The 25,230-nt window shown below is 34.1% G+C and overlaps 1 protein-coding gene across 1 annotated transcript in view; it reads left to right on the forward strand.

Annotated features, from left to right (window-relative positions):
- Window positions 1–9,166: 9,166 nt before the first annotated feature.
- Window positions 9,167–25,230, forward strand: part of LOC127221901 (low-density lipoprotein receptor-related protein 1B-like) — a 31,891-nt gene continuing 15,827 nt past the window's right edge. Inside the window, exons 1-3 of the mRNA XM_051183853.1 lie at window positions 9,167–9,191; window positions 9,374–9,523; window positions 23,147–23,269. Coding sequence (XP_051039810.1) covers window positions 9,167–9,191; window positions 9,374–9,523; window positions 23,147–23,269 — 298 coding nt within the window. The remainder of the gene's footprint in view (window positions 9,192–9,373; window positions 9,524–23,146; window positions 23,270–25,230) is intronic.

Below are 25,230 nucleotides of genomic sequence, written 5' to 3' on the forward strand. Positions count from 1 at the left end.
TTATACACTGACCTGTTGAGGCTTCTATGACTGGAAAACCCAGACATGTGGCTATGCAGCTTTCTCTAGCCAAAAGTAAGACTCCATAAACCCTTTCTTCTGTCCTTGACTCTAAAGCCAGTACCACATGACCAAAGCTACCAAGTTCTGATTCTTGCTGGGGTACATGTTCCCTTCTTTCAATGGTTTCCTTCATTGACTAATCCTGAGTGTCTTAGAACTCACTGTAACCTGGCTGTACTGAAACTTAGAGCTCTGCCTTCTTCTGCCTTTAGAGTGCTGGCATAAAAGGCATGCATCATCACTCCTGACTCTAAGATATTTTTAAAAAATTCTTTTTATAAATCACAAGTTTAGTTGGGTAAGATCTTGCCCAGAGGTCACCATTCCCTTTATTCCATTTAACATCAGGATTTTCTTTAATGTGTTTATACTTCCTGGGTCTGTTTCCTCCTGAAATTGTCATTTTTTTCATTTTTCTTTGCTCAGCTTTTTCCTTTTCATTATAAATCTGCATACCAGTGAACACTAATAACCATACGACAGAGTCAATACTAAGCTATTTTGAAATTCCCTCTGCCAGTGTTACTAATGCAAAAATCTTCAATTTAGCCTCAAGCAGATTTTCTGAATAAGGGAAAAATGCAGCCACATTCTTAACGAACGTATCACAAGCCTCTAGGACATATACTGATATTCTTTTCTTCTGAAACATCTTGATCCAGGACCGTACAGTTAAAATCACCTTTAGCACCAATGTTTTCCATGTTCCTATGGAGGATGACCAATAAATCCCCACTTAATTTCATAATGTAAAGTCCACATTTTTCCCAAGCAAAAACAAGTTCATTCATGTCTCTTACAATAATACCCAATTCCTGTTACAAACTTCTGTCTTACTAAGGGTTTTATTGCTATGAAGAGACACCATAACTATAGCAACTCTTATAAATGAAACATTTATTTGGTGCTGGCTTACAGTTCATAGGTTAAGTCCATTATTGTTAATGTGGGAAGCAAAGCAACATGCAGCAATATGCTGGAGAGGTAACTGACAGTTCAACATTTGTATCCACAGACAACACAATGAGAATGACACAGTAGTTACGAATTGATTGCCTAAAATCTTAAAGACATCCCTAGTGACACCATCTTCCAATAAGGTCATAATAGTTTCAATCTAATAGTTTGGTCTTAAAATTGTAATATATTTGTGTATAATACAAAAAATAAAGGACACAGTGACAGATGTTGGGGTTCAAGCTTCAAGCTGAATATTAGAAAAGCAAAGCATCTGGTCACTAGCACTTTTACCTCTGACTAAAAGTGCTGTTCCATGCATGAGCTCTTTAACAAGTCTCCAACTGCTGTCTCTCTCCTCCGTGTGGCTGGGTAATGAATGCTCTACTGAGACCTTGCTTCTTTTAATGTACTTCCCTAACATTGGTATTAAAGATGTGAGTTATAATTCTCTTTTGTAGTGATTCATTCTTCTGTAGGTCTGGGAGGCCTTGGACTCACAGTAATCTGTCTACCTCTTAATCCTGGGTCCTAGGATTAAAGACATGTACCACCACCTCCTAGTTTCTGACTACTGGGATAAAAATGTGTGCCTGGCTTATATGGCTTGTGGCTAACTTTGCTTTCTGAATCCTTAGGCAAGCTTTAATAAATCCTAAACAAGATATCGCCACATTAGTGTATTTAGAATTAGAAAATATTGTGTTTAGTAAATGGGAGGTATTTAGGATATTATTGTGTGTTTAAAGAGGTAAGTCTTCTGAAATATAGATAAAATATACTGTATATAATTATATCAAAGCAACTGCCAAAGAACAGTACTGATTAAGAAGGGTTAAGAAGGTTTTTTTTTTTTCTTTTAAAAACTTAACCATCTTATTTACAGTATTGGTCACAAAAGTGTGTTAGGAATCAAGCTTTGTTAATAGTGTTTCTTTTTTGGTAACCTTAGCATAAAATTAATAGCAATTAGATACCTTAATTCAAATAAACCATAGATCTTGACATTATCACTGTAATTCTGGGTATTTGAAATTAAAGTTGATTTTAAACAGGGACTCAAACACATTGTTACTTTTTAGGAATTAATGTGTTTGTGCAACTTAAATCCTATTATAAACAATGGTTTCTTTTTTTGGACAAAAAAGTGCTTATCACAGTTTGACTTTTCTCTCAGCTGTAGTTGTTAATATAATGTTCCTCTCAGGTACCTAGCAAACAACAGAAGGAAAATCTTGCTAATCCTATTTCCTATAACTCCAGTGTCTATTGATTCAGGTGTAAGTTTAACAAACTGTTCCTCACAGCACGAGATAATATATGGAGAATCAGGAAGAGACAACACAGTTGTGCTTCCAAGTCTTCCAATTATTCCTTTTTCAAGAGCCAGTAAAAACCTAGGTTGTCTTTAATGCATATATGAAAATCATATTCATTTTACTATTGAAAAGCAAATTACTGGCTTGTCAAGACAGTCTTAGTGGTAAAATGTTATGTGGGTTAAAAATCTTTCTGATTAAACTTAAAGCCAATTCCACAAGTTAAAAACCATATCTGACAACAGTACTGTAGCTACACTGTAGCTACACTGGTCACAAACCCTAGAAGAGAAATACACACACACACACACACACACACACACACACACAACACACAACACACACACATACATATATTCTGCTAAATGGACAGAATATGAATCTGACTACTAATAAATTATTTTTATATCCATAGCTCATCAGAGAGGCCTCCTTTTCTTCTTCTTTATCTCTTTCTCTAGTGCTGGGATTAAAGGCATGAGCTCTTTTATTCTTTTAGACTGATTCATTTCTTCTAGTTCAAGGTGGTTTTGAACTCACAGAGATCCATCTGCTTCTGTCTCCTGAGTCCTGGGATTAAAGGTGTGCCTGGCTTCCATGGCTAACTAGTATGGCTGTCTTTGCATTCTGATCTTCAGTGACTTTCTTTCTTAGATCATAAACAATATATCACCACATTTTTCTAACATAATATGCCAGTTTTACATATGAGCTCACAAGACTTGTGAAAGCATTCATAAGACCTGTGCAAGCTCTGCCCAGGAAATATTTCAAAGTGGAGAGGGTAGCTAACTACAAAGTCCCAATCATAGCTAAGGTGTAATTGATAGGTCTGAGGGAAGGAGGGTTAGTTTCTTTAAGTATCTCTAGTGAGTTGGTCACTCTGCAGGGAAGGCCATACATTTAGGAGTTTATGGCCAGCAAGGCTGTATTTGTGAGCTAAAATTAAGAGGACATAAAGGTAGGTTTGTAGAGAAGGGTGATGAATCTAGAAAGAATTGATGGAAAGGTTCAGATGGATCTCAGGAAACTCCCATGAAAGGGACAGATGGATTGTAGGAGCTAGAGGGACTGAGGATTCCAGGAGAGCATAACCCACAGAATCAACTAAGCAAGGCTTATAGTGACTCAAAAGACACTAAAGCATCAATTTTGGAGCTTACATGGGTCTACCCTAGTCCCGCTGCATACAAGCTGTGGTAGTAAGTAAGCAATCCCAGTTACTCAGGAAGTTGGGTTAGGAGGAGTATGAGTTCATATTCTCTTTGTGCTACAAACTACGTTTAAGGACAGTTTTAAAATTTAGCAAAAAAATAAATAAATAAATACAAAAACAAAACAAAGCAAACAAACAAACAAGAGTAAATACATCTTAGCAGCAGAAGGCTTGCCTAGATTCAACTAAACCATAGGCTGGAATCTCAGTGGTAGGGAAACCAAAAACCAAACAGTCAATATAAATACTCAGGATTTTGTAGGCTTTGGTTAGAGGTGAAGGTAAAGTGATCTGCAAATTATTTACACTTTTAAATTTTACATATCAATAATGGTTATCGTGAATCTTTTACTAAATCTCTAATCCACAACAGCAGAATGGAAATACATGTTAAAATGAGTTATTTGGGGTTTCTTCTCTTTCAGACACAGAGAAAAATACTGAATCTTCATGTTTTTTAATTTATTTATTGTCCCTTTAAAGCTATACCTTTCAAGACCAAGAGCTTAGACATGAAGAAGTCTCACAAAGTTTGCCATTTTGTACTCCTCTATTATTGCTGTGTGACAGGTTGAATGACTTCATATGGAGGGAGGCCACAAAATGTCACCAGTGTTGAGATGAGTGTAAATTGTTTCCCTTGGGAAGTATAGCAGTGACCTTCCACCACTAGAATACTTTCAGATAAACCAGAACACCATGAATTCCGAGTCTTCTTAAAGAAGACATGAAGGCTGCTTGGGTTTTCTATTAGGTCTGTCTTTGTTTTCAAAAGTGCTCATGAATACATTGAAAGAATCCACAAATAATAATCTAAAAGAAAAACATAACCATGGCTCAAAAAGAAATTAATAGTCTCTCTGTGTTTGTGCAGCTTGAAAACCTAAGAAGTTATGGAATCATTAAATACAAGGTGTGCATGAAAGTAAACAAATTGGCATTGCGACAAAAAAAATTAAAGTCATTTGTGTTCAAATCTCCATGTCAGATGTTTTAGCTGTAGGCAGCATGGAAAGCAAGGAGAATCAACTTTAGTTACTTATAAGAATTACACTGTGAACCACAGAAAAACCTATTGATTTTATGTCTTTTTTATCTTATAACAAATTTTAATTGGCAAAATAAAAAGAAAGTAGAAGAAGGAAAAAAAAAAACTAGGAAAGTGTATGGAAGACTCAGTGGTTTTGATTTTCATCTTATTGTTCCTTTTGATCCATTGTCCCTGTCAGAACTTATTTTGTGGTATCTCATTTCTACTCCTGGTGTGCATGTGGTTGTATTCTTACTAGTGTTCTATGCACTAATGACTTCTTTTGTACTATCTGGAGGGAAAAACTGAATATTTGATACTTGGCCTATCTTTATTTGAACCAAATAATTGTCTTTTCTCACTTATTCAAGACTTGTAGCCTGGGGAAAATATCAGATAACTTTCTTTTTCACTTGTCAAATTAGAAATTTCAATATTTCTCCCTCAGAAACCACCATAAGAATGTAATTGAAGCAACAAAAAATGAGTTTGATTTTTTTTCTTCCAGAAATACTGTTTGTTTTCTTATTGAATGACTTGAATGAGATATCCTCAATATTCACAAGCATTTCACTATTTGTTATCAGTTGGTGGCTCTGTTTTATCAAGTTTTGGGTGTGTGCCTTCTTGTAAAAAGTCCATCACTCAAGCTGATTTTGAGTGCTTAATGACTTTGTCAGTTTGAGTTTGCTCTCTGTTTCCTGTTTGTGATTTGAGATGTAAGTTCTTAGTTTCTGCTGTGACCTTTGATGCTTCCTGCCTTCATTTTTGGTCACAACAGACTTCTATCCCAGTGTAACTGCAAGTCAAATGAATTCTTCCTTCTATAAGTTGCCTTTTCCATGTGCTGTCACAGAAGTGGAAAAAGAAATAATACATGTATTCAATGAACTTATAGATATTTGCAGGTAGAAATAGTTTATCATCAGTATGATGAATATACCTGGCACAAAAGCATAATAAAAGCTTTTTTTTTTTGCTCATGGTCTCAAATTCCATGGTTTTGGTTTCATCTTTTTAGATGCCAATGAAGCAGTACTCCCTGACTGTGGCAGCATGTATATGGGGCTGCTTACCTCATGGCAGAAAGAAAGCAGACACACAGAGAGAGTTGGAGGCAGTTCGAACTTTCAGAGGCACATCCCAGAAAGCTACTTCTTCTAGCAAAACATACCTCCTACTTAATGCTGGGGATCATGTGTTTAACCCAAGAATTTGTGGAGTGACATTTTTCTCTCTTAAATTACCTCATTGACTACTGATGTAGAAGTCATAATCTCCTACCACCATACTGGCACTAATGCTTACAGAATTATATATTCACATTATAAATCCCAATTTCTTTCCCATTCATTGCTGTTTAAGATTCCTGTGTCTCTCAATTAGCAAAGAAATATGAAAAGAGGTCAATCAGTTTCATTCACCACCTATAATCTCTTTATGGTTGTCCATTCATTTGTCCAGGATTTAGTAACCATATTTTATGTTTCGAATGAAACTAGTTCTGACACGTGCATATGTTTGAATACTTGATCCCAAATTGGTGGAACTCCTTGGGAAGGATTACATTTGGCTTTATTGAAGGAAGTCTATCAATTCCAGTAGGCTCTGAGGTCTTAAAAACCCCTGTTCTTTCCCGTTAGCTCTCTCCCTCTGCCTCATGGATGTGTTTCAGATGTGAGCTTTCAGCTACTGCTCTAGCACCATTCTTGCTTGCCTGACTTCCTGTAGCCATTCTCCTTGCCATAATGGTTATGGACTCATCCTCTAGTACAGTGAGCTCTAAATAAACTCTTCCTTCTGTGGATTCTCCTGGTCAGGGTATCTTTTTCACAGCAAAAGAAAATCAACTCAGATACTTTTGGGAAAAAAAAGAAAAGAGGAAATGGATCCCATACTTTTACTTTCAGCACCTCTCCTGAGCTCTTGCTCATCACTTACTTGATGCTGTTCTCTAATAACTATATTCAACTTCACAGTTTTGTTTGCTTTTAACATATATAAGAGTTCTGGTTATTTTTTGTTTGTTTGTTTTTTTTTTCACTACAGAACCCCAATGCTTTCTTCTACTGGTTCCACTTTTCTTGGTTTTCATAAGAGCTTCCAGGGTTCTATATGAAAACTATGTAACTGTAAGATCCTTGGAACTTGAGTGTACTTCATAGACAAGCCATATATTTGGGGTCATAACTTTTCTCTTGAGTACCTCATCCATTTTTCAGATGTACTTCCTCCCACCACATGAAGGTCTTCTTGTAGAAGTTTGAAGGAGATGATACCATGATGGTGCAGTTATCCTCACAATTTTCTTGGCATCTTTCATGGATTCAATGTTTAAATAATTTTCTAGATGCACATTTGTGGATTATCTTATATCTTTAGCATTAGTTCATAAAGAAATGCATGTTGGGATGGCATATAAGGTAGATGTCAATCTCATTTTCATGGAAGGGCATTAAAGGTAGCCTCTCCACTGTTTAGATTGTTAGTTGGGTTCATCCTTGTAGATGGAAGCAGAAGCAGAAACCCACAGATAAAAAGTAGCAAAACTCCAGAATCCTGTAACACAGACAGAGGATTGATGAGCAAAGAGATCAAAGCCAGGATGGAGAAACCCACAGAATAGTCTGACTTGAACAAGGGGGAGCTCATGCACACCAGTCTGATGAAAACCAGCATAGATCTAACTTAGACCCCATGAATGTGGGTGTTAGGAGGAATGGGCAGTCTATGGGGCCTCTAGTAGTGGATCAGTATTCATCCCTAGTATATGAATGGACGTTGGGAGTCAATTCCCACACAGAGGAATACTTTCTTAGCCTGGACACATGGAGGAGGGCCTAGGCCCTGCCCCAAATGATATGATGGACTTTGAAGACTCCCCATGGAAGGCCTCATCCTCCTTGGGGAGCATACAAAAGGATGGGCAGGGGTTTGGTGGGAGTGATAGGGGAGGAACCTTGTTTCAAATTTAAATAAAAAAAGGAAAGAAAATGCATCCTGTTTTGTAAACAAAGAGATTATAAGGAATCTTTTGGAGTATAGCTATTGAAAGACTAACTAAGTTTAACTATTTTACATGTATTATATATTTACTGTTTCAGTGAAAGAAAACTGAACATGAAATAGAATATTATATTAAAAACACTTTTTTGGGGCATACAAATTATTTTTCCCTTGTGGAACAATGCATTTATCTCTTCAGATGATGGTATTATCTGTTTCATATGTTAAGTTGTTTTTAGTGAAGAATCAGTGAAGCAATTTTAATCACAAATAGTAAATAAAACATTTATTCTAATCATCATTTAAACACAAATAAGTATGCAATTTCAAGATACAATTAAGTATAATAAGAGCAGTGTATTATGAAATACAAATGACATACATACCCCTGAGTAAAATTTGCATATTTTAAGATTGCTTTTAAACTAATTTTCAATTGATATAATTTCTATTCATAATTAAATAGGCACTTTACAATATCAATGTAAATAAAAGCTGCATAATTAAAGAGTATTTTATGTTATTCATTGATAAAATCTGCCTGAGGAAATTAAAATTGGAATAAAAATCTCATTCAATTTAATGTAACATACATAGAATACCATGTACCTGTTCACAATATGTTGCTGAAAGTTATTACATGATAATGGGTGTTTAAGTGTATAATTAACAATGTATTATTTAAGACCTATATATAAGAAAATTAAAATACTTAAACATATTTTTATCTAATAATAGGGAATTCTAAAGTCATACTTTTATAATATTATCAGGGAGACAAAATATACATGTTTGTTGCTGTGAGTCATCTGTATTTGCTATGATAAATATTAACAACATGGTCAAGCAGTAATATGTTCATCTATAGCATGTACCATTGTATAGATGATTTTTTTAATTAATGAAAATTCTCAATTGTCCATTCTGGGTAATTAAATAAACCCAGTATCCACTTCTCTTTCCCAACTCTTATTTATGTCTGCTTCTGTAGCACAAAGAATTCCTTTGTAGCATGCAGTCATACAATTACTTCTGGTCATGACATTATAATATAGAAAATGGAAGGAGAGGGAATTTTCATTGCAATTTTAATGCCATTTCAATGCTATGTCAATGTGATCAGAATGAACAAAATGTAACTCATACTTTAATGGAAACTATCTCATAGGGGATTCTAAGGTACATGAACCTGCATGTGTGTGATGATATCCACACTTAAGACAGAATTACATAAAAGACATAGGAGACACATTGGGGTGAAGGTTAGAGTGCCAGTGTGTCACTTTAGACATATAAAGCCAAAAACTGAACTAAAATAAAATTGCATAAATTTATAAAAGTTCTCAAAATATGAAGGAGCAGTAGTTTTCAATCTCATTGGCCTATTTACTTAATTACAATTTTTGTTTGTTTGTTTGTTTTGTTTTTTATAGTGTCAACCTGCTCCACATTTGAATTTCGCTGTGCAGATGGGACTTGCATTCCAAGATCAGCACGATGCAACCAAAACATAGACTGTGCAGATGCTTCAGATGAAAAGAACTGTAGTAAGAATCATCACTTCCTTTTTTGTTCATGTCTGAACACCTGTTGGCATTGAGTTGAACATTGTCCAAGTTTTCCTGAAGTTCTTCCAGAATTGATATGTAATTAACCCTGTTGTGTAGTATAATTGTACTTTTACTTCTTTTATGATGTTAGTTTTCTTGCCTCTAGACCTACATAGAAACTTCATAATTTTTGCAAATGTAGTTTTAATTTCATTTTTTTGTATCCTTCTAGATAATACAGATTGTACACATTTTTATAAACTTGGAGTAAAATCCACAGGATTCATAAGATGTAACTCTACCTCACTGTGTGTTTTGCCAAGCTGGATATGTGATGGGTCTAATGACTGTGGAGACTATTCAGATGAATTGAAGTGCCCAGGTAATTTCCAAAAGGAAAAAAAAAATAGTTCCTGTCTTGGAGATTTAAAGGTAACCTACTTAAAGAATGACTGAATAGAAGGATACTTTCTCAGCCTAAACACATTGGGGAGGGCCAAGGCCCTGCTCCAAGTGATATGAACAATCCCCATGGTAGGCATCACCCTTCTGGGGCAGCAGAAAGGGGATGGGATAGGGGTTGGTTGGGGGAAAGGGGCAGGAAGGAAGGTGCAGGAACTGGAATTTATATGTAAAACAAGCTTGTTTCAAATTTAAACAAAAACAATTATTAAAAAATAAAAAAAATGACTGGATGAATTAGAGAAAGAGTAGGGATAGCTACCTTCTTCTAAGCATGCCACTTGTTCTTTCTAAATGAGTTACAAACTGATCCTTAGGAAATATATGCTTATTTTAGATCTTATTTTAAACATTTAACTCTTCACTAATATGTTTAAATTGATGATTAAACCATTCAATGTGTAATCTGTAAAGCTTCGTCAGACAATTTATAAACTTTGAAACACATATTTAAAGACAAATAGGAGAAAGACACTCCTTACTACTGATTTTACTCTCTGTTACAAATGTTTTGTGTTAGGCTAATGTAGTTCATACAACTTTGGGACATGCTAGGTTGGGGCTGCTATTTTATTACTCAATCCTGGTCTGACAGATACATTTATATCGTCTTCTTAACCATCACTGCCAATGTAAGCTCTGGAAAAATATTATTTAGTGTTTTAGAAAATTACTTTTATAATAGTGACAACTGCTTCTAGTTATGGGCAATAAAACTAAATAAAGGCATTCTACATGTTCACAAAAATAAGCTTACCCTACAAATACTTGATATCAGGTTATGCTAACATTTAAATTTCTTCAAAATGTTTTGAGAAATAACAATTTTAGGGACATAAAAATTTTATACACAATATTCTATTAAAAGAGATTTCATAAGAGTTCACGATTAATCACTTCATAATATCCTAATTTTTGTACTGAAAAGGGTATAACACTATTATGTAGATTTTACTTAGATCTTTGATTTTTTTTTTATTTCCACATCTCCCTTTGCTCCTTCCAACTTATTGTACTACCTCCCCATTCCCATAAAAATTCCATGACCTCCATATCTCTAAATACATCATAAAAGCAAACAGGTGTGTGTGTGTGTGTGTGTTATTGTGTGTGTGCATGCTCGAGTGTACACACACACACACACACACATTCCTCTATTTAATGTTTCTATTACTTATAGGTACTTAGTGCTTAACATTTGACACTAGACAGCCAAGTAGAGAGATCATCCCTGGAGAAGAATGACTCTCTTTCAGAAGCCATTAATTATCTGTAGCTCTCCATCTAAAAGTGGGTTTACTTTTCATCTCCTTTTAATTCAGAAACATTTTCTCATATATCTTGATTATGTGCCTTCTCCAACTTCTCTCAGATCCATCCCATACTCCTATCTACCCAACTTTGTGACCCTTTTCTTCTCTCCCTCTCATTAAAAAACAAAACAAAAGCAAACAAAAAACATACTAAAGCAAATCAAGAAACATACATATAAATCATCAAAAGACAAAAACAAAAACAAATAAGCAAAAGTCCAATAAAAGAAAATAATGTGAAAACAAAATAAAATTGAACAAATTTACAAAAATATCATTGAATTCCTCTTGTGTTGTCAAACTATTTGTGGGCATGGGACTTGGCCTGGCATATGGCATATACAACCAGTGAGATTCCAGTGAAGAAAAGTGGTTTTCCCTTTACCAGTGCATATGAGTTGATTACAATATCATGGTTAGAGTTGGGTCCTCATGTATAGAGGTGCCTTTGTCAGGGGTGGGACTACATCTGTGCAAGTCTTATATGTGCTGCCACAATCTCTCTGAACTTGTATGATATGAGTACTGCTATTTCTGGAAGACAGTATTTACTTGAAGGCACTCATAATTTCTGTCTCTTACAGTCTTACCTTTCTTTTCCATATAGATCCCTGAACATTTAGGTGTGGGCTTTGGTGAAGTTATCCTATTTAGGACTTAGTGATATAAAGTCTTATTGGGCACATTGATCACTCGTGGGCCTCTGTGTTAATTCCCATCCACTGTAAGAAGATGCTTCTCTGGTGTTGATTGAATGACATTTGTGGGAAAATCACTTTTCTTCATTGGAATATCACTGGTTGTATATACCATATACCAGGCCAAGTCCTATGTCCACAAATGACAGATAAAACTGTATGTCATTAGGAGTTATTTTATTGCTATGTTCATTTTGTAGAATAGTAATATTAGGCCTAATGCTATCTAGTCTCAGGTTTCTGGCCACTTTATCAGTGCCTTGTGTGGGTTCCATCATGGAGTAGGTCTTAAGTCCAATCAAAAAGTTGTTGATTACTTCTGTAGTATTTGAGCCACTACTGTACCTGTGGACCTGGCCTAAAAATGAGATTTTATGTGATTTTTCCTCTTGCATGTTGGCATGCCAACTGATTTTGACCTTTTATAAGTATTATTTTTGGGAGCCATATTCATGAGATTTCATTGTGTTTTTGTTCCTGTCATGTCCAGGGCACAGCCCATGACAGACATCTTGGACCTCTGGCTTATAATTTTTCATCCCTTCTCCAGTTGTTTTCTTACCCTTGGATATAGGAATTGAAATATGTAGATATTGGAGTTGGGCTCCCCTCTGTAAGTTGTTTATTTTGTAATTTGACCACTTGACCACTTGTGGCTTTGGTAATAGTTAAGAGGGACATGATATACTTAGAACTGTGAATATAAGGATAGGTGTTTAGAATGTGGTTAGAATTTGCACATAATGCACCTTTTTCTGGACTGCAAGCTCCAAAAATAATGGCATGGTGGCTTCTTATTAATTATGAAAGCTTGGCCTTAGTTAAGGCTTGTCCCACTAGCTCTTATAATTTAAAATAACAAATTTATTTTAATCTCCGTGTTTCCATGTGGGTCCTGGATTTTACCTCCATTCCTGTATGCCTTCCTTCCTCTGCATCTGGCTGGCGATCCCCACTTCTTCTCCAAGACTTCTTTTTATCGAGAATTCCTCTCCCTTCCTAGCTATTGACCATTCAGATTTTTGTTAAAAAAAAAATCAGAGTGTCACATCCTCACACCTGTAAAGGAATATTCTGTAACAGATACTGATTTAGGATAGCTTCAGTATTGTGTTCTCAATTGCATCTTACCATATCTGCCATGGGAAGATAACTAGGTTTAAAGTACCAGTTATAAATTCCCTCCTATAGAGCAGGACTTAAGTGCAATTAGACAGTGGCTACAAATCACAAAACCACAATTGTACCTTTGGGGACATTTTATGGTCCTGAGCAATATTGTAGTTTGTAGGTTTCACCATTTGACTTTCTGTTTATAAATTTTTCCCTTGGCAAATTGAATAGTTCTTCTTGGTACTATGAAAGCTAGCCATGAAGAGAGAGGCTTCAAAGTCAGATTGAGCTTGCCTCCTACAAGTCATGTGTTCAAAGAGTACCTTCAGCAATAAGGTCTTAGCTTCACTTTCTGGGAGGAACCAGAAACAGCATGAGTTGCTTAGTATAGGGGTTTTGTTAGAAATCAATGAATTTTATTGGAGTCTTGGATGATTATTACCCCCAAGCAGCACAACTTTGTGTGTGTGTGTGTTTGTGTGTGTAATTTTAAGCAAACATAAAACAATGACTTCAAATAGTATTATTTATCTTTCTTTCTTCTCTTTCCTTTAATATTTATTCCCTTTTACCTGCTCAGTTAAAGCTCTCACATTTCTCAATTTCCTCATTCATATCCCCCCTTATCCTATTTCCTTTATTAAAGTTCCTTCCCCTCCTACCAGTGGCCTCGTTTCCATTTTTTAAATGCAAAGAATCCAGTTATAAGCTCACAATAAAGATTTGGAGCTAGGAAACATAACTGAGAAATAATATGTGGTATTTTCTTTTTAGGTCTCAAAATTACTAGTCCATAAGTATGGCAGCTTTTTTTCCATCATCTAATGTTTTCATTAATTCTTCCATTTAGACACTAGATTTTCATATTGGAGGTCTTTTACCTCTTTTGTTTTTACCTCTTTTGTTTACCTCTTTTGATTTTAATGAGGATATGATGAATAATTTTGCAATGTGTTCTTCATTCTGCATGATATGTGGAATTACTATGGATTCATTTGATTTGGAGCTTTATTGCATCATGGTCAGAAATTATATATGCAGTTGCTCAATTTTTTTCAGAAATTGCTTTGTTCTGTGTCCCAGACCAGCTGCTTCTTTTAACTAATATGTGGAATGCATATTCTTTGGTGCTTCAGTAGAATAGTATGTAGATACTTGTTATATTTATTTGATGTATACTTATCATTCAAGTTTGACTTTTCTGTTTTTCTCCAAATTAATTATCTATTGGAGAGAATGGAGTATTCATATCACCTACTATTTATTTTTGCCTATAACTCTGGTAATATACTTGTAATGAAGTCAGCAAGCCAGAATTTTTGCATATACATATACAAATATCTATCATTATCTTTCTGACTAGTTTTACTTGAAGTTCATTTTGTCAGACATTAGGATGTCAATGTCATATTACTTTCTGGTCCCATTTGCTTAGGTGACTTCTTTCTAGTCTTTAACTTTCAGGCAGTCCCATCAAAGCAAAGTTTCTTATAGATAACAAAGATGGAATTTTTTTCCCCATTAAACTAACCTGTGTCTTTAGGATGGGAAGTTGAGGCCAATGATATTTAAAGATATTAATGAAATATATATGTTGATTACAATCATTTTGTTGTTATTTTGTTCATGTTCTTACTGTTACTTTGTGTTTCAGTTATTATAGTAGCATTTATTTTTTTGTTTTTGTAATCCCATGACTATTCTCATTCCTCTCCCCAGTCCTTATTATGATTACTAGCACTTTCTGTAGGGGTGGTTGCTGAGTAGGATTTTTTTCACCTTTTTATATAATGAAACATGTTTCATTATATAATTTTACTAGGTCCAGTAGCCTGGGTTTGTATACATTGGCTTTTAAAACTTGCATTATGTTGTTTCAGGGCCTTTTGGCTTTTAAAGTGTTCACTGAGAAATCAACTGTTATTCTAATGAGTTTTTCTTTATGTGATTTGTGTTTTTTCTTCAGCAGCTTTCAATATTCTCTGTGTGTTCTTTTTATTTAATGTTTTGACTATAATATGCCATGAGAAGTGTATTTCTTCATCCTAACTAATGTTATATGATACAGCAAATTGTGGGGATGTATCTTTCTTCAACTTGGGTAAGTTTTCTGTTTTCTGCCTTATATTCTCTCTCTCTCTCTCTTCTCTCTCTCTCCATCTCTCTCTCACTTACTTTTCTTTATATTTTAATGAAGTATCTCATTTTGTAGCTGTTTGGTATACTAGGATGGACTCAAACACACAGACATCCTCTCCTCTCTGTCTCCTGTTTTCTGAGTAAAGGTGTCCACAAGCACACTCAGTGATTTGTGTACTTTTTCAAGATTTGGTCTTTGTCATTGTTTTTTTAGATTCCTTTCCCTTATCAGTGTTTATAGTTCAAATTTTGTCTTTTGTTCGAATTCTAAAGTTGTATATTCTTTCCAATTATTTTATTTGTCTTGTTTTGTTAAAATAATTCCAATTCAATAATTCCAATTTAACTTTGATTCCTAATATTCTAACTTCTACTTGAATAATTCTACTTGTAAAGCTTTGTTTTTCATTTTCTATGTGTTATAGAGTTTTTAATTTCATCTTTTTTTTCAGTTTCAGTTATTTTTGTTTTTTTTTTAACTTTCACTGAATGCAGTTTTCAAGTTCTGAATTATCACAGTCATTTCATTTCACCTTACCTCTGTGTTTTCTGTAACAATAGTCCTGCTTTTATTGTATCTTATTTAACATTTTCCTGTTTTTTTAAATATAAAATTAAATAAAGAATTAAATGTTGGAATATTTTGCCTGCATCTGTGTCTATATACCACCTGTGTGTCTGGAACTCCTGGAGAGTATCAGAGAACACCATGTTACTTGAAGTTAGATTTGCAGATGGCTGTGAGATATTTAATTGTGAATTGAACAAGGGTCTTATAGAAGAGCAGGCAAAAACTGAATAGTCCCTTCAGTCTTCATGTTTTCCTAACTTCCTTTAACTCAATGATTAAGTTCATGATTGCTCTTTCCAATTCTGTGTCCTGAAGTTCTCTCAGCTAATTATCCTTGCAGAACATTACTGAAGGACTGTTGATAGGCTGGAGAGGAATAGACTGCTTCAACATTCATATTGTTCTTATTTTTGAAATATGACATAAGTCCAGCACCTGCCTAATGTTAAGAAACCTGCAATGTATCATATCAGACATGTTCAAAAGAGAAGTTACATATCCACTTCATATTTCACAATTCAATATCTCACAGCCATCTGCACATCTAACTTCATGTAACCTGGTGTTCTCTGATACTCTCCAGCTGTGAGATCTGAAGCCGGTACAGCAGCAGCTCAACTGTAGTTAGATCTGCAAGTGTGAGCTTTGTTTTAGGGTAGTTGAGAGACAGAAAAGCTCAGTAGGATATACCAGTGTGGAAGCTGTGCTTCTGGAGCTGTGTTAAGACCTGGTCTTTGATAAAGAATAGCTACACCTATTGAGGAACTAAAGAAGCTTGTTTGGGGGCACTTGGCTATAGCTTACTACAGATATTTAGCCCCCTTAAAGGTTTTATATTACTATCATTTAACTTTTCTCTCATACATGACATTCCTACCAAAGTTACTTCTCCTTCCACTGTTTCTAGTCCTTGTACCTACCTCCCCTCTCCTCTAGATTTAATCCTACCTTTAAAAAAAAGATAAATAAATAAGCAGTCTTCCTGACATATTCATCAGATAGACCTAACAAGATATAATAAGATTTAGTACAAACCCTGATCTCACAGCTGGATGGGATAACCTAGTAAGAGGAAAGTGCCTCAACAAAACAAGACAAATAAAATAATTGGAAAGAATATACAACTTTAGAATTCGAACAAAAGACAACATTTGAACTATAAATACTGATAAAGGAAAGGAATCTAAAAGTTTCAGTTTGGTCTTTTATTACCACATTACTAGGTATCTTAACTAGGGTCACTCTCACAGATTACAGGTAGTTTTCCATTGCACTAGCTTTTCACACTGTCCCCAAATGTCTACCAAATCCATTTTTATTTCTCAGTACTCTTTTCTTTCATCCCTCCTAACCCAGCACCAAGTTGGTGTTCTTTTAAAGAAGTTGTCTCTTGTGCCAATGAGTTCAAGGCTATCCCCTACTTTTTTTCTACCAGGTAGAATGTGTATGGTTTTATATTGAGTTTTATGTAGGGTAACAAATATAGACCAATTTGCCTTCTTCTACATGCTGACATTCAATTACAGCAGCAGCAGTTAAGGATGTTTTATTTTTTCAATTATTTCTAGTTTCTTTGCCAAAAATTGGGTATCCATGGTTATATTTATTTATGTCTGGGCCTTTGATTCAATTCCATTGATTAACCAGTCAAATTTTTTAGACAATACCCTGTGTTTATTTATAATCATACTCCTGTATTATGACTTCAACTCAGGGATAGTTTTACCTCTGGAAGTTCTTTTTATTGTATAGGATTTTTTTAGTTATCCTTTTTTTCTTTGTTTTGTTCTGTTTTCTGTTTTTTCTATTGTATTGCTCTTTCGATGTCTGTAGAATTGTCTTGGAATTTTAATGGAGTTTAAGTGAATCTCTACATTGCTTTTGGCAAGATGACTATTTTTACTATGTTAGAAGAAATTCCATCTTCTATTATTTTATTCTATTTATTCAAAGACATGAAGACTTGTCATATTAGTCTTTCACATGTTTTGTTAGAGTTACCCCAAGATATTTTATATTACCTGTGGCCTTTTTGAAGGCTGTAGCTTCTATGAACTCTCTCATTTTTTTATTTGCATATGTGGGTGTACTAAATCTTTTTTAGTTAATCTTGTATCTAGCCACTTCACTAAAGTTGTTTATCAGCTCTAGAAGTTGCTTGGTAGATATTATCATATCCTAGGAAAATAACAACACTTTGACTCCTTCCTTTCCATTTTTTACCTGTTTCATCTCCTTTGGTTGTCCTATTCCTCCCACTGGAAATTAAATTATTATATTGAGTAGATACATGGAGAGGAGACACACTTATCCTGTTTCTGATTTTAGTGCAACTCCTTTGAGTGTCTCTGCATTAATTTGTTGTTGGCTATTGTCTTGCTATAAAATACCTTTATTACATTTAGATAAGTCCTTTGTTTTCATAATCTTTCTAAGACTTTAATCAGAAAAGGGTCTTTTTTTCAATATCTAATGAAATCATAATTTTTATTGTGAGTTTTTTATATGATAAATTATATTGATTGATTTCTATATGTTAAATAATCTCTGAATCAATGGAATGAAGCCTACTTGGTCATGGTGAATGATATTCTTGATGTGATATTAGATCAGTTTTTCAGTATTTTATTGAATATTTTTATATCTATGTTTATGAGGGAAATTGTTCTGTAATTCTCTTTCATTTTTGAGTCTTTGTGTTGTTTTAGATATCAGGGTGACTGACTTCATAAAATGAAGTTTGAAGAGAATTGGCCTTGTCTTGCAGAATTCTTTGCTAAAACCACCTGGCCATGGGCTTTTTTGTTGGGTAGCAGACTTTTAATGACTGTTTCTATTTCCTTAGGTATTGTAAGTCCACTTAGATTATTTATTTGATTTTGATTTAACTTGGGTAGTGGTAGCTATCAAGAAAATATCCAATTCTTATAAAACAAAATTTTGTAGAGTATATGTTTTTAAAGTATGTCCTAATTATTTCCTAGGTGACTGTTTTATCCTCATTTTTGTTTCTTATTTTACTAATTTGGATATTTTCTCTCTGTGTTGTTTAGTTAGTTTGGTTAAAAGTTTGTTTAACCTGTAGATTTTCTCAAAGGACAAACTGTTTCATTGAGTCTTTTTTACTGTTCACCCTGTTCTATTTTATTGACTTCAGCCCTAGGTTTAAATATTTTCTGCTTCCTTTTTTTCTAGAGTTTTAAAGTGTGCTATAAAGTTTCTAGTATATAATATAAGGCTATCAGTGCTGTGAACTTTCATCTTAGCATTGCTTTCATTGTGTTCCATAAATTTGGGTATGCTGTGTGTTAATTTTCATTGAATTCTAGGAGATCTTTCTTTCTATATTGCTGCCTTGTACCCACAGTCATTTGGCAGAGGCCTTCAGTTTCTGTTGTTGCTGAAATACAGTTATAAACCATGGTGGTCTGATGGGATTCAGGGGAATATTACATTTTTTTTTTTTGTATCTGTAGAGACTTGCTTGCTTTGTGACTGAGCATATGTTTGTTTTTGGAGAATGTTCCATGGCATGCCAAGAAGAAGGTATATTGTTTTTCTTTTGATGAAATGTTATATGCATACATACATACATACATACATACATAATTAGGTCCATTTGATTCAAAACATCGGTTAACTCCAGTATTTCTCTATTTAATTTTTGTTTGTTTTACCTGTTCATTGGTGAGAGTGGGGTAGTTAAGTGTCCTATCTTCAACATGTGAGGATCAATGTGTAATTTTAAGCTTTAATAATGTTTCCTTATGTTTGGAACAAAGATGTTAAAAATTGAAAGATTATCTTGGTGGATCTTTCATTGAATGTGTACAAAGTATCCTTTTCTATCTACTTTGATGAATTTTTCTGTACAGTCTCTTTTATTAGATAGTAGAACATTTTTACCAGCTTTTTTCTTAGGTCCATTTGCTTGGAGAATCTTTTTCCAACCCTTTCCTCTGAGGTAATGTCTATTCTTAATATTGACACGTGTTTCTTGAGGCAATCTGGAAATGAAGCATTCAGGAATTCAAATGGAAACTACAGAGGCAATTTTTACCAACAGAATACAAGAGATGGAAGAGAGAATATCAGTCATAGAAGATATGAAAGAAGAAACTGATACACTGGTTTAGAAAGTGTTAAACCTAAAGATAGTTTTTATATTGGAGAAGGATGTATCTACTTTTTCGCATGCATTCTGTTAACTTGTCATTTTAGCTGGGAATTGAGACCATTGATATTGGGAGATATTAATAACTAATGGTTGCTATTCTTGTTATTTTGTGCATGTGTGCTTCTTTTTTTTGCTGGTGTGATATTATTTATTCCCTTGAAGTTTTTAATATTCTTTCTTTGTTCTGTATGTTTAGTGTTTTGACTAATACATGGCACAGGTCCTTTCTTTTCTGGGTCAACCTATTTGTTGTATTCTAAGCTTCTTATACTTTCATAGGCATGTCCTTTTTTGTTTAGAAAAATTTTCTTCTATGATTTTGTTTAAAAAATTTTCTGGATAGGTGTGTTTTGGCATTGTCTCCACTATTTCTAGGAGTCTTAGCTGGGGTAATCCTCATAGATTCTTGGGAATTATCCTAGCATCAGATTTATCCATAACCCCATAGTGACTCTATTAAAACATCTGTTTCATTGCTCTTTTACTTTGTCACCATACCATTTCCTCATGCTTTCACCACTCTCCCTTCCCTTTTACTGTTCACTCACCCCACCCCAAGTTTACCCAGGATATCTAGTCTAATTTCCCTTCCCTGATCAATCCCTCTGTTCCTCTTACATTGCTGCTTCTTGGCTAGCTTCTCAGGAGCTGTGGATTCTTGTCTGGTTATCCTTTGCTTTATAGTTATTATCTACTTATGACCCCTTTAATCAGATTGGTAAATGCCCCAAATATCATTATAGAGCTTTCATCCAATAATTGATGGAACCAGATGCAGAGATCCATAGTGAAGCACCAGGCCAGGCTGTAGGAATCCAGTCACAAACAGGAAGGAGTGAAAATATGAACAAGATTATCATGGAGAAATCTGTAGAGCCAGTTGATTCAGGCTGGTGGAAACTCATGAACTTTAGACCAACAGCTATGAAAACCCCATTGGACCAAACTAGGCCCTCCATATGCGGGGACAGTTTTGAATCTTCGACTCTTTGAAGCACCCCTGGCAGTAAGACCAGAATGTAACATGAGCTAGCTTGTTGAAGAATATCTCCTGTGGCGATGCCATGCTCAGTATTAATGCATGGGAAAGGAGCTTGGTCCTGCCCCAACTTAATGTATCACACTTTGTTGATTTTTCATGGGGAGAAGTTAACTGGAGGAGGCATGGAGTGTTGGAGGAGGGGTAGGAGGAAGAACTGGTGTTTGAATATAGAATGAAACTTAAATTAACATATTATTAAAAATATTTTCTCAAAGTTTGAGCTGGGATTCTTCTTTTTCTATTTCTATTATTCTGAGGTTTGGTTTTGTCATAGTGTCACAGAATTCCTGGGTGTCTGACAGGAAAATTTTAGACTAAATATTCTTTGACCAAGGTATCAATTTCTTCTATTGCATCTTCTATGTCTGAGATTTTTTCTTCTACCTCATGTAATCTGTTGGTGAAGCTTGACTCTGTAGCTCCTGTTCAAATTCCTAAATGTTTCCTTTCCAGGTTACCCTGAGTTTGTGTTTTTTTTTTTTTTTTTTTTTTTTATTGCTTCTGTTTTCATTTTCTGGTCTTGAAAAGTTTTATTTGTTTCTTTCAACTATTTGTTTGTTTTTCCTTTTTTTTTTTTTTTTTTTTTTTTTTTAGTGAATTTTTTTGTTTTTGTTTTCCCAGATTCCTTTAAGGGATTTATTCACTTCTTCTATAAGGACAGTTATAAACTTCATAAAGTTGGCTTTAAGGCTATTTCCTTGTGCTTTAGTTATGATGGATTATTCAGGGCTTAATGTAATATGATAGCTGTGCTTTGGTGGTCACATATTGTTCTGGCTGTTGTTGACCTTGTTCTTAAGATATCAACTAGGGTTCTGAGCTTGCGATGTATCTAGGTGCTTATTTCTGAGTTTTTCTTCTTTGTGTAGTTGTTTTGTTGCTTGGATTATGTTTCCCCTTTGGATTTTCAGAGTATGATAGGTATTTTTGCCTGTTTTGTTGGCCTCTTGGCTGGTGTGTTCACAGGGAATGTCTGGTGCTAACAGAGGCGGGGATTCAGTGACCTGTCAAGGATGGAGGTCAGGAGGGGATAGTCTGTGGTATGCACAGAAAATACCACTGGTGAAATGGAGGTTGCTAATGATGTTCCATTTCAGCACTAGAGATGTGCTTGAGAGATTGTTGTGCCTGATTGGGGCAGAGAGACTGAGACTATCTACAGGCAGGATGAATTAGTATTTTTACAAGGCTTGGAACCAATTTTATTGCTTTTTTCATGGATCTTGGGTATTAAGATTATTAATCTAAAGTTATATTTACAGTGAAACATTCTTTCAATCATTTATCTGCAGTCAAATTTGAAAGTATCTTCAAGAGAACATTACATGATAATCATTAAAGTAGTGTTTCTTTAGTGATATAAAATTATCCTTTTCTAAGATTAATACATTATTTTAAAACTTAGTTTTCAACACTATCAGAGTTTTATACTAGGTAAAAATAAAGAATGCTCTTTAAGGCAATGGCAGGTGGAAAGGTAATGTATGACCCAGTAGCAGGTGGAGCTATACCTATCAGGTGATCTATGTATCATCTCAGCAGATATAATATGTATAATAATTTTGTCTGACTGGTGAGTTCACTAAAAATGTATTTACAGAAAATAAATGATAATTTTCATTTTAAATGATTAGCAATGGATTACTTCAGTGTGTTGGTTAAATAAATTGTGGGGATCAAATTCTGATGGTCTATGGCACAGACATATCCGTTACTGTCTAAACTAAGGGTTCAAGGGTTAGTGTTAGGGTTAGGCTATTGTTGGGGAAAAAATCTATAGAATATCCTATATAATGTTTTAATTTTTAAGATGAATCATAATTTAAGAAATTATTTTACTATAAAATATATTTTATCTTGTAATATTTTACAAGCTATATAATTATTAATCAATTGTTAATTTGTGGGTCTCAAGATTATATGCTTACCTGCTCTTCATAAGCTAGATAATTTTCAAAATTCTATCATACAATTTTTCTTTCTTAAAAATGAGAATATTGTTTATTGCTACTAAAGCATAGTCCAGAAAAGTCAATAGAAATATTAAACACACCCTTCCTTTTTAAATCAAGGAGACACCGATGTTTAAAACACTTTTATTATAAGCACATAACTCATACTCATATAATTATGATATTTTGTCTTCATTCACTGATTAAAGTCTGTTATTTCAATCATTTTACTTTTATTATTGAATCATCACATCAAACTTATTCAGCATGTAATCCAATATTTCCCTCAACTAGTGCTACTAGTTCTAGGACCAGCCTTGGACTGGATTTGTAGTCAAGTCTGGGAAAAAGATGTCCCTGTGATAGGTTCTTATTCTTGGGTCATTGTAACCTTGGCATTCCTTGGGACTTGGAGAAATTTTGCATTTTCTGGTTTGTCTCTTCCAACTCAGGTGGTATTAGTATTGTATCTCCATGCACTTCCAAAGACTCACATTAATTTAACATATTTGACACTGCATTCTATGTTTTATCATAGTTCAAAACAAACACAAATGTGAAGAGAATTATTTTGGTTGTCCTAGTGGAAGATGCATTTTGAATACCTGGGTGTGTGATGGTCAGAAGGACTGTGAGGATGGGATGGATGAGCTACACTGTGGTGAGCCTCTTTCTATCATGCTTTGTTGTATGAGCTGTATAAGTTACTACTCATATGCTGGTATTTCCTTTCCTAGGGACATTATGCATAATATTGATACACTAGAACAGTAAACACAGACAATTATAGTACAGCATAACAATCTCTTGTCCCAGATTTTTCTTACAACTTTCTACCTAAAATAAATAGTTATCGACATTATTATAAATGTGATAACTACATTTTTGATGCTTTTATTTCAGGTACTGTTAATATATTTATCTTCTGTTGTGACAAAAAGACTTCAAGAATGCCTACATGTTCTTAGAAATTAAAAATGATTTTAAATTTTGTGTTAATTATGGATATGATTTTAAATAACACACTCAAATATCTGTTTCTTCAAACTTTTTCCTTTCTCACTATTTTATTATTTTTGTATACGTAAAGTTCATTTATGTTGGAAAATAACACAAACTAGATTAATGTTATTTTATAAAATTATGATTTCATATAAGACAAATTAGCCTATATTCACTCTTTTATTATAAGACAAGCATAATGTGGTGAATGAAGCTGGGTAAAGGTTAGAAATGAATTCCTTGCAAAATGTCAAACTCTCCTGAAAGTAAATTTCATGGAAAATGATGAAGCATGTTCTTTGTAATTAAAATTATGCATATCTTCCCTCTGCTCCTGAATAAAAAATACTACAAAAATAGTCCATGTAAATTCATAATTTCTAAGCAGGGATCTATTATAGAATTAAGTACCTTAATTAAAATTGCCTAAATTTGCTTTATTTTGCTAATCATCTCAGTAAATATTTGAAAGCAAAATACACAACTTGAAATATTTGTTTTGTATCAAAGCCTGTGATAGTTAATTTTCTTCCTCATACAAACCATTTAAGGTAAGAAGGTTTTGTGTGTGGGGGGTTATATCTAGATGGGTTACAGTCTACCATGACAGAAAAGGCTTGGAATAGGAGGTAGCTTTTCACAGAGAGACCAAACTCAATGAACAGAGAATAATGAACAGTGTACTTTATTCACTTTCAACTTGTTATTCAGCCCCCGACCTCACCCCACATTTAGATTGGGTCTTCACACTCCAATTTACATAATCACAATAATGCTGAGAGAATTCATTTCTGAATCTGAATCTCTCCAATCTCACAGGAAGATCAACAATCACAAAGCCAAATTGATATTTTAATGAAAATTTATGTTTTAGATAATTTTATTCAGGAGGATATCCTTTTGGGGTGTCACTTGATAAAACACTATGCTAGATGGAGGAAAGATAGAATCTGAAAAAGAACAATGAAAACAATGACACTGTAAAATGTAGAGATGTGTTATTAAAAATGTCTAGCCTAGTATGAAAAACTGTCAAGTTTATAATGAATTTTGGAGTTCTTACTACAAAATTATGAACTCAAGCATTTTCAGACAATGTAACAAAAGCAAGAACATGATTTTAAAGGACAGCTATTTTTTGTTTTGACTTGTTTTGTTTTTGGAAAAGAGTATTTGATGGTCATGCATCTTGTTCATGACACAGGTTTTCCTCTTAGATAAAGAATGAGTAAATTAAAGAAATTCTACCTTCTGCACCTGGAGAATTTATTTTAGTTTTGTGAAGGATATTTTTTGAGGAGTGTAGCCAGAATATTCACTAGCTATGAGGCAAGACCTGTTACGAAGCATGCTGCAAGGTCAAGGATGTGAAAGCTGGAAGGACAGAAGTTTGCAAGCTGTTGGCCTTCATAGAGAGTTATGATACAGAGTAAGGACTTGGTTAATTTTATTTTAGGATGGTTTGATTTTAGCCAACCTGTAAAAAGAGTCTAAGGAAAGCCTTTTTAACAGTGCAGTCTTTTTAAAGATGGTCTTGCTTATAATTAATTAACCTATGTCAATTATGCATGTTAACTGGTTGTCAAGTGATGTTTTGATTGATGTTCACATTGTGGAATG

This window comes from Phodopus roborovskii, unplaced genomic scaffold (assembly GCF_943737965.1).
Source record: "Phodopus roborovskii unplaced genomic scaffold, PHOROB, whole genome shotgun sequence".
NCBI classification, from domain to species: domain Eukaryota; kingdom Metazoa; phylum Chordata; class Mammalia; order Rodentia; family Cricetidae; genus Phodopus; species Phodopus roborovskii.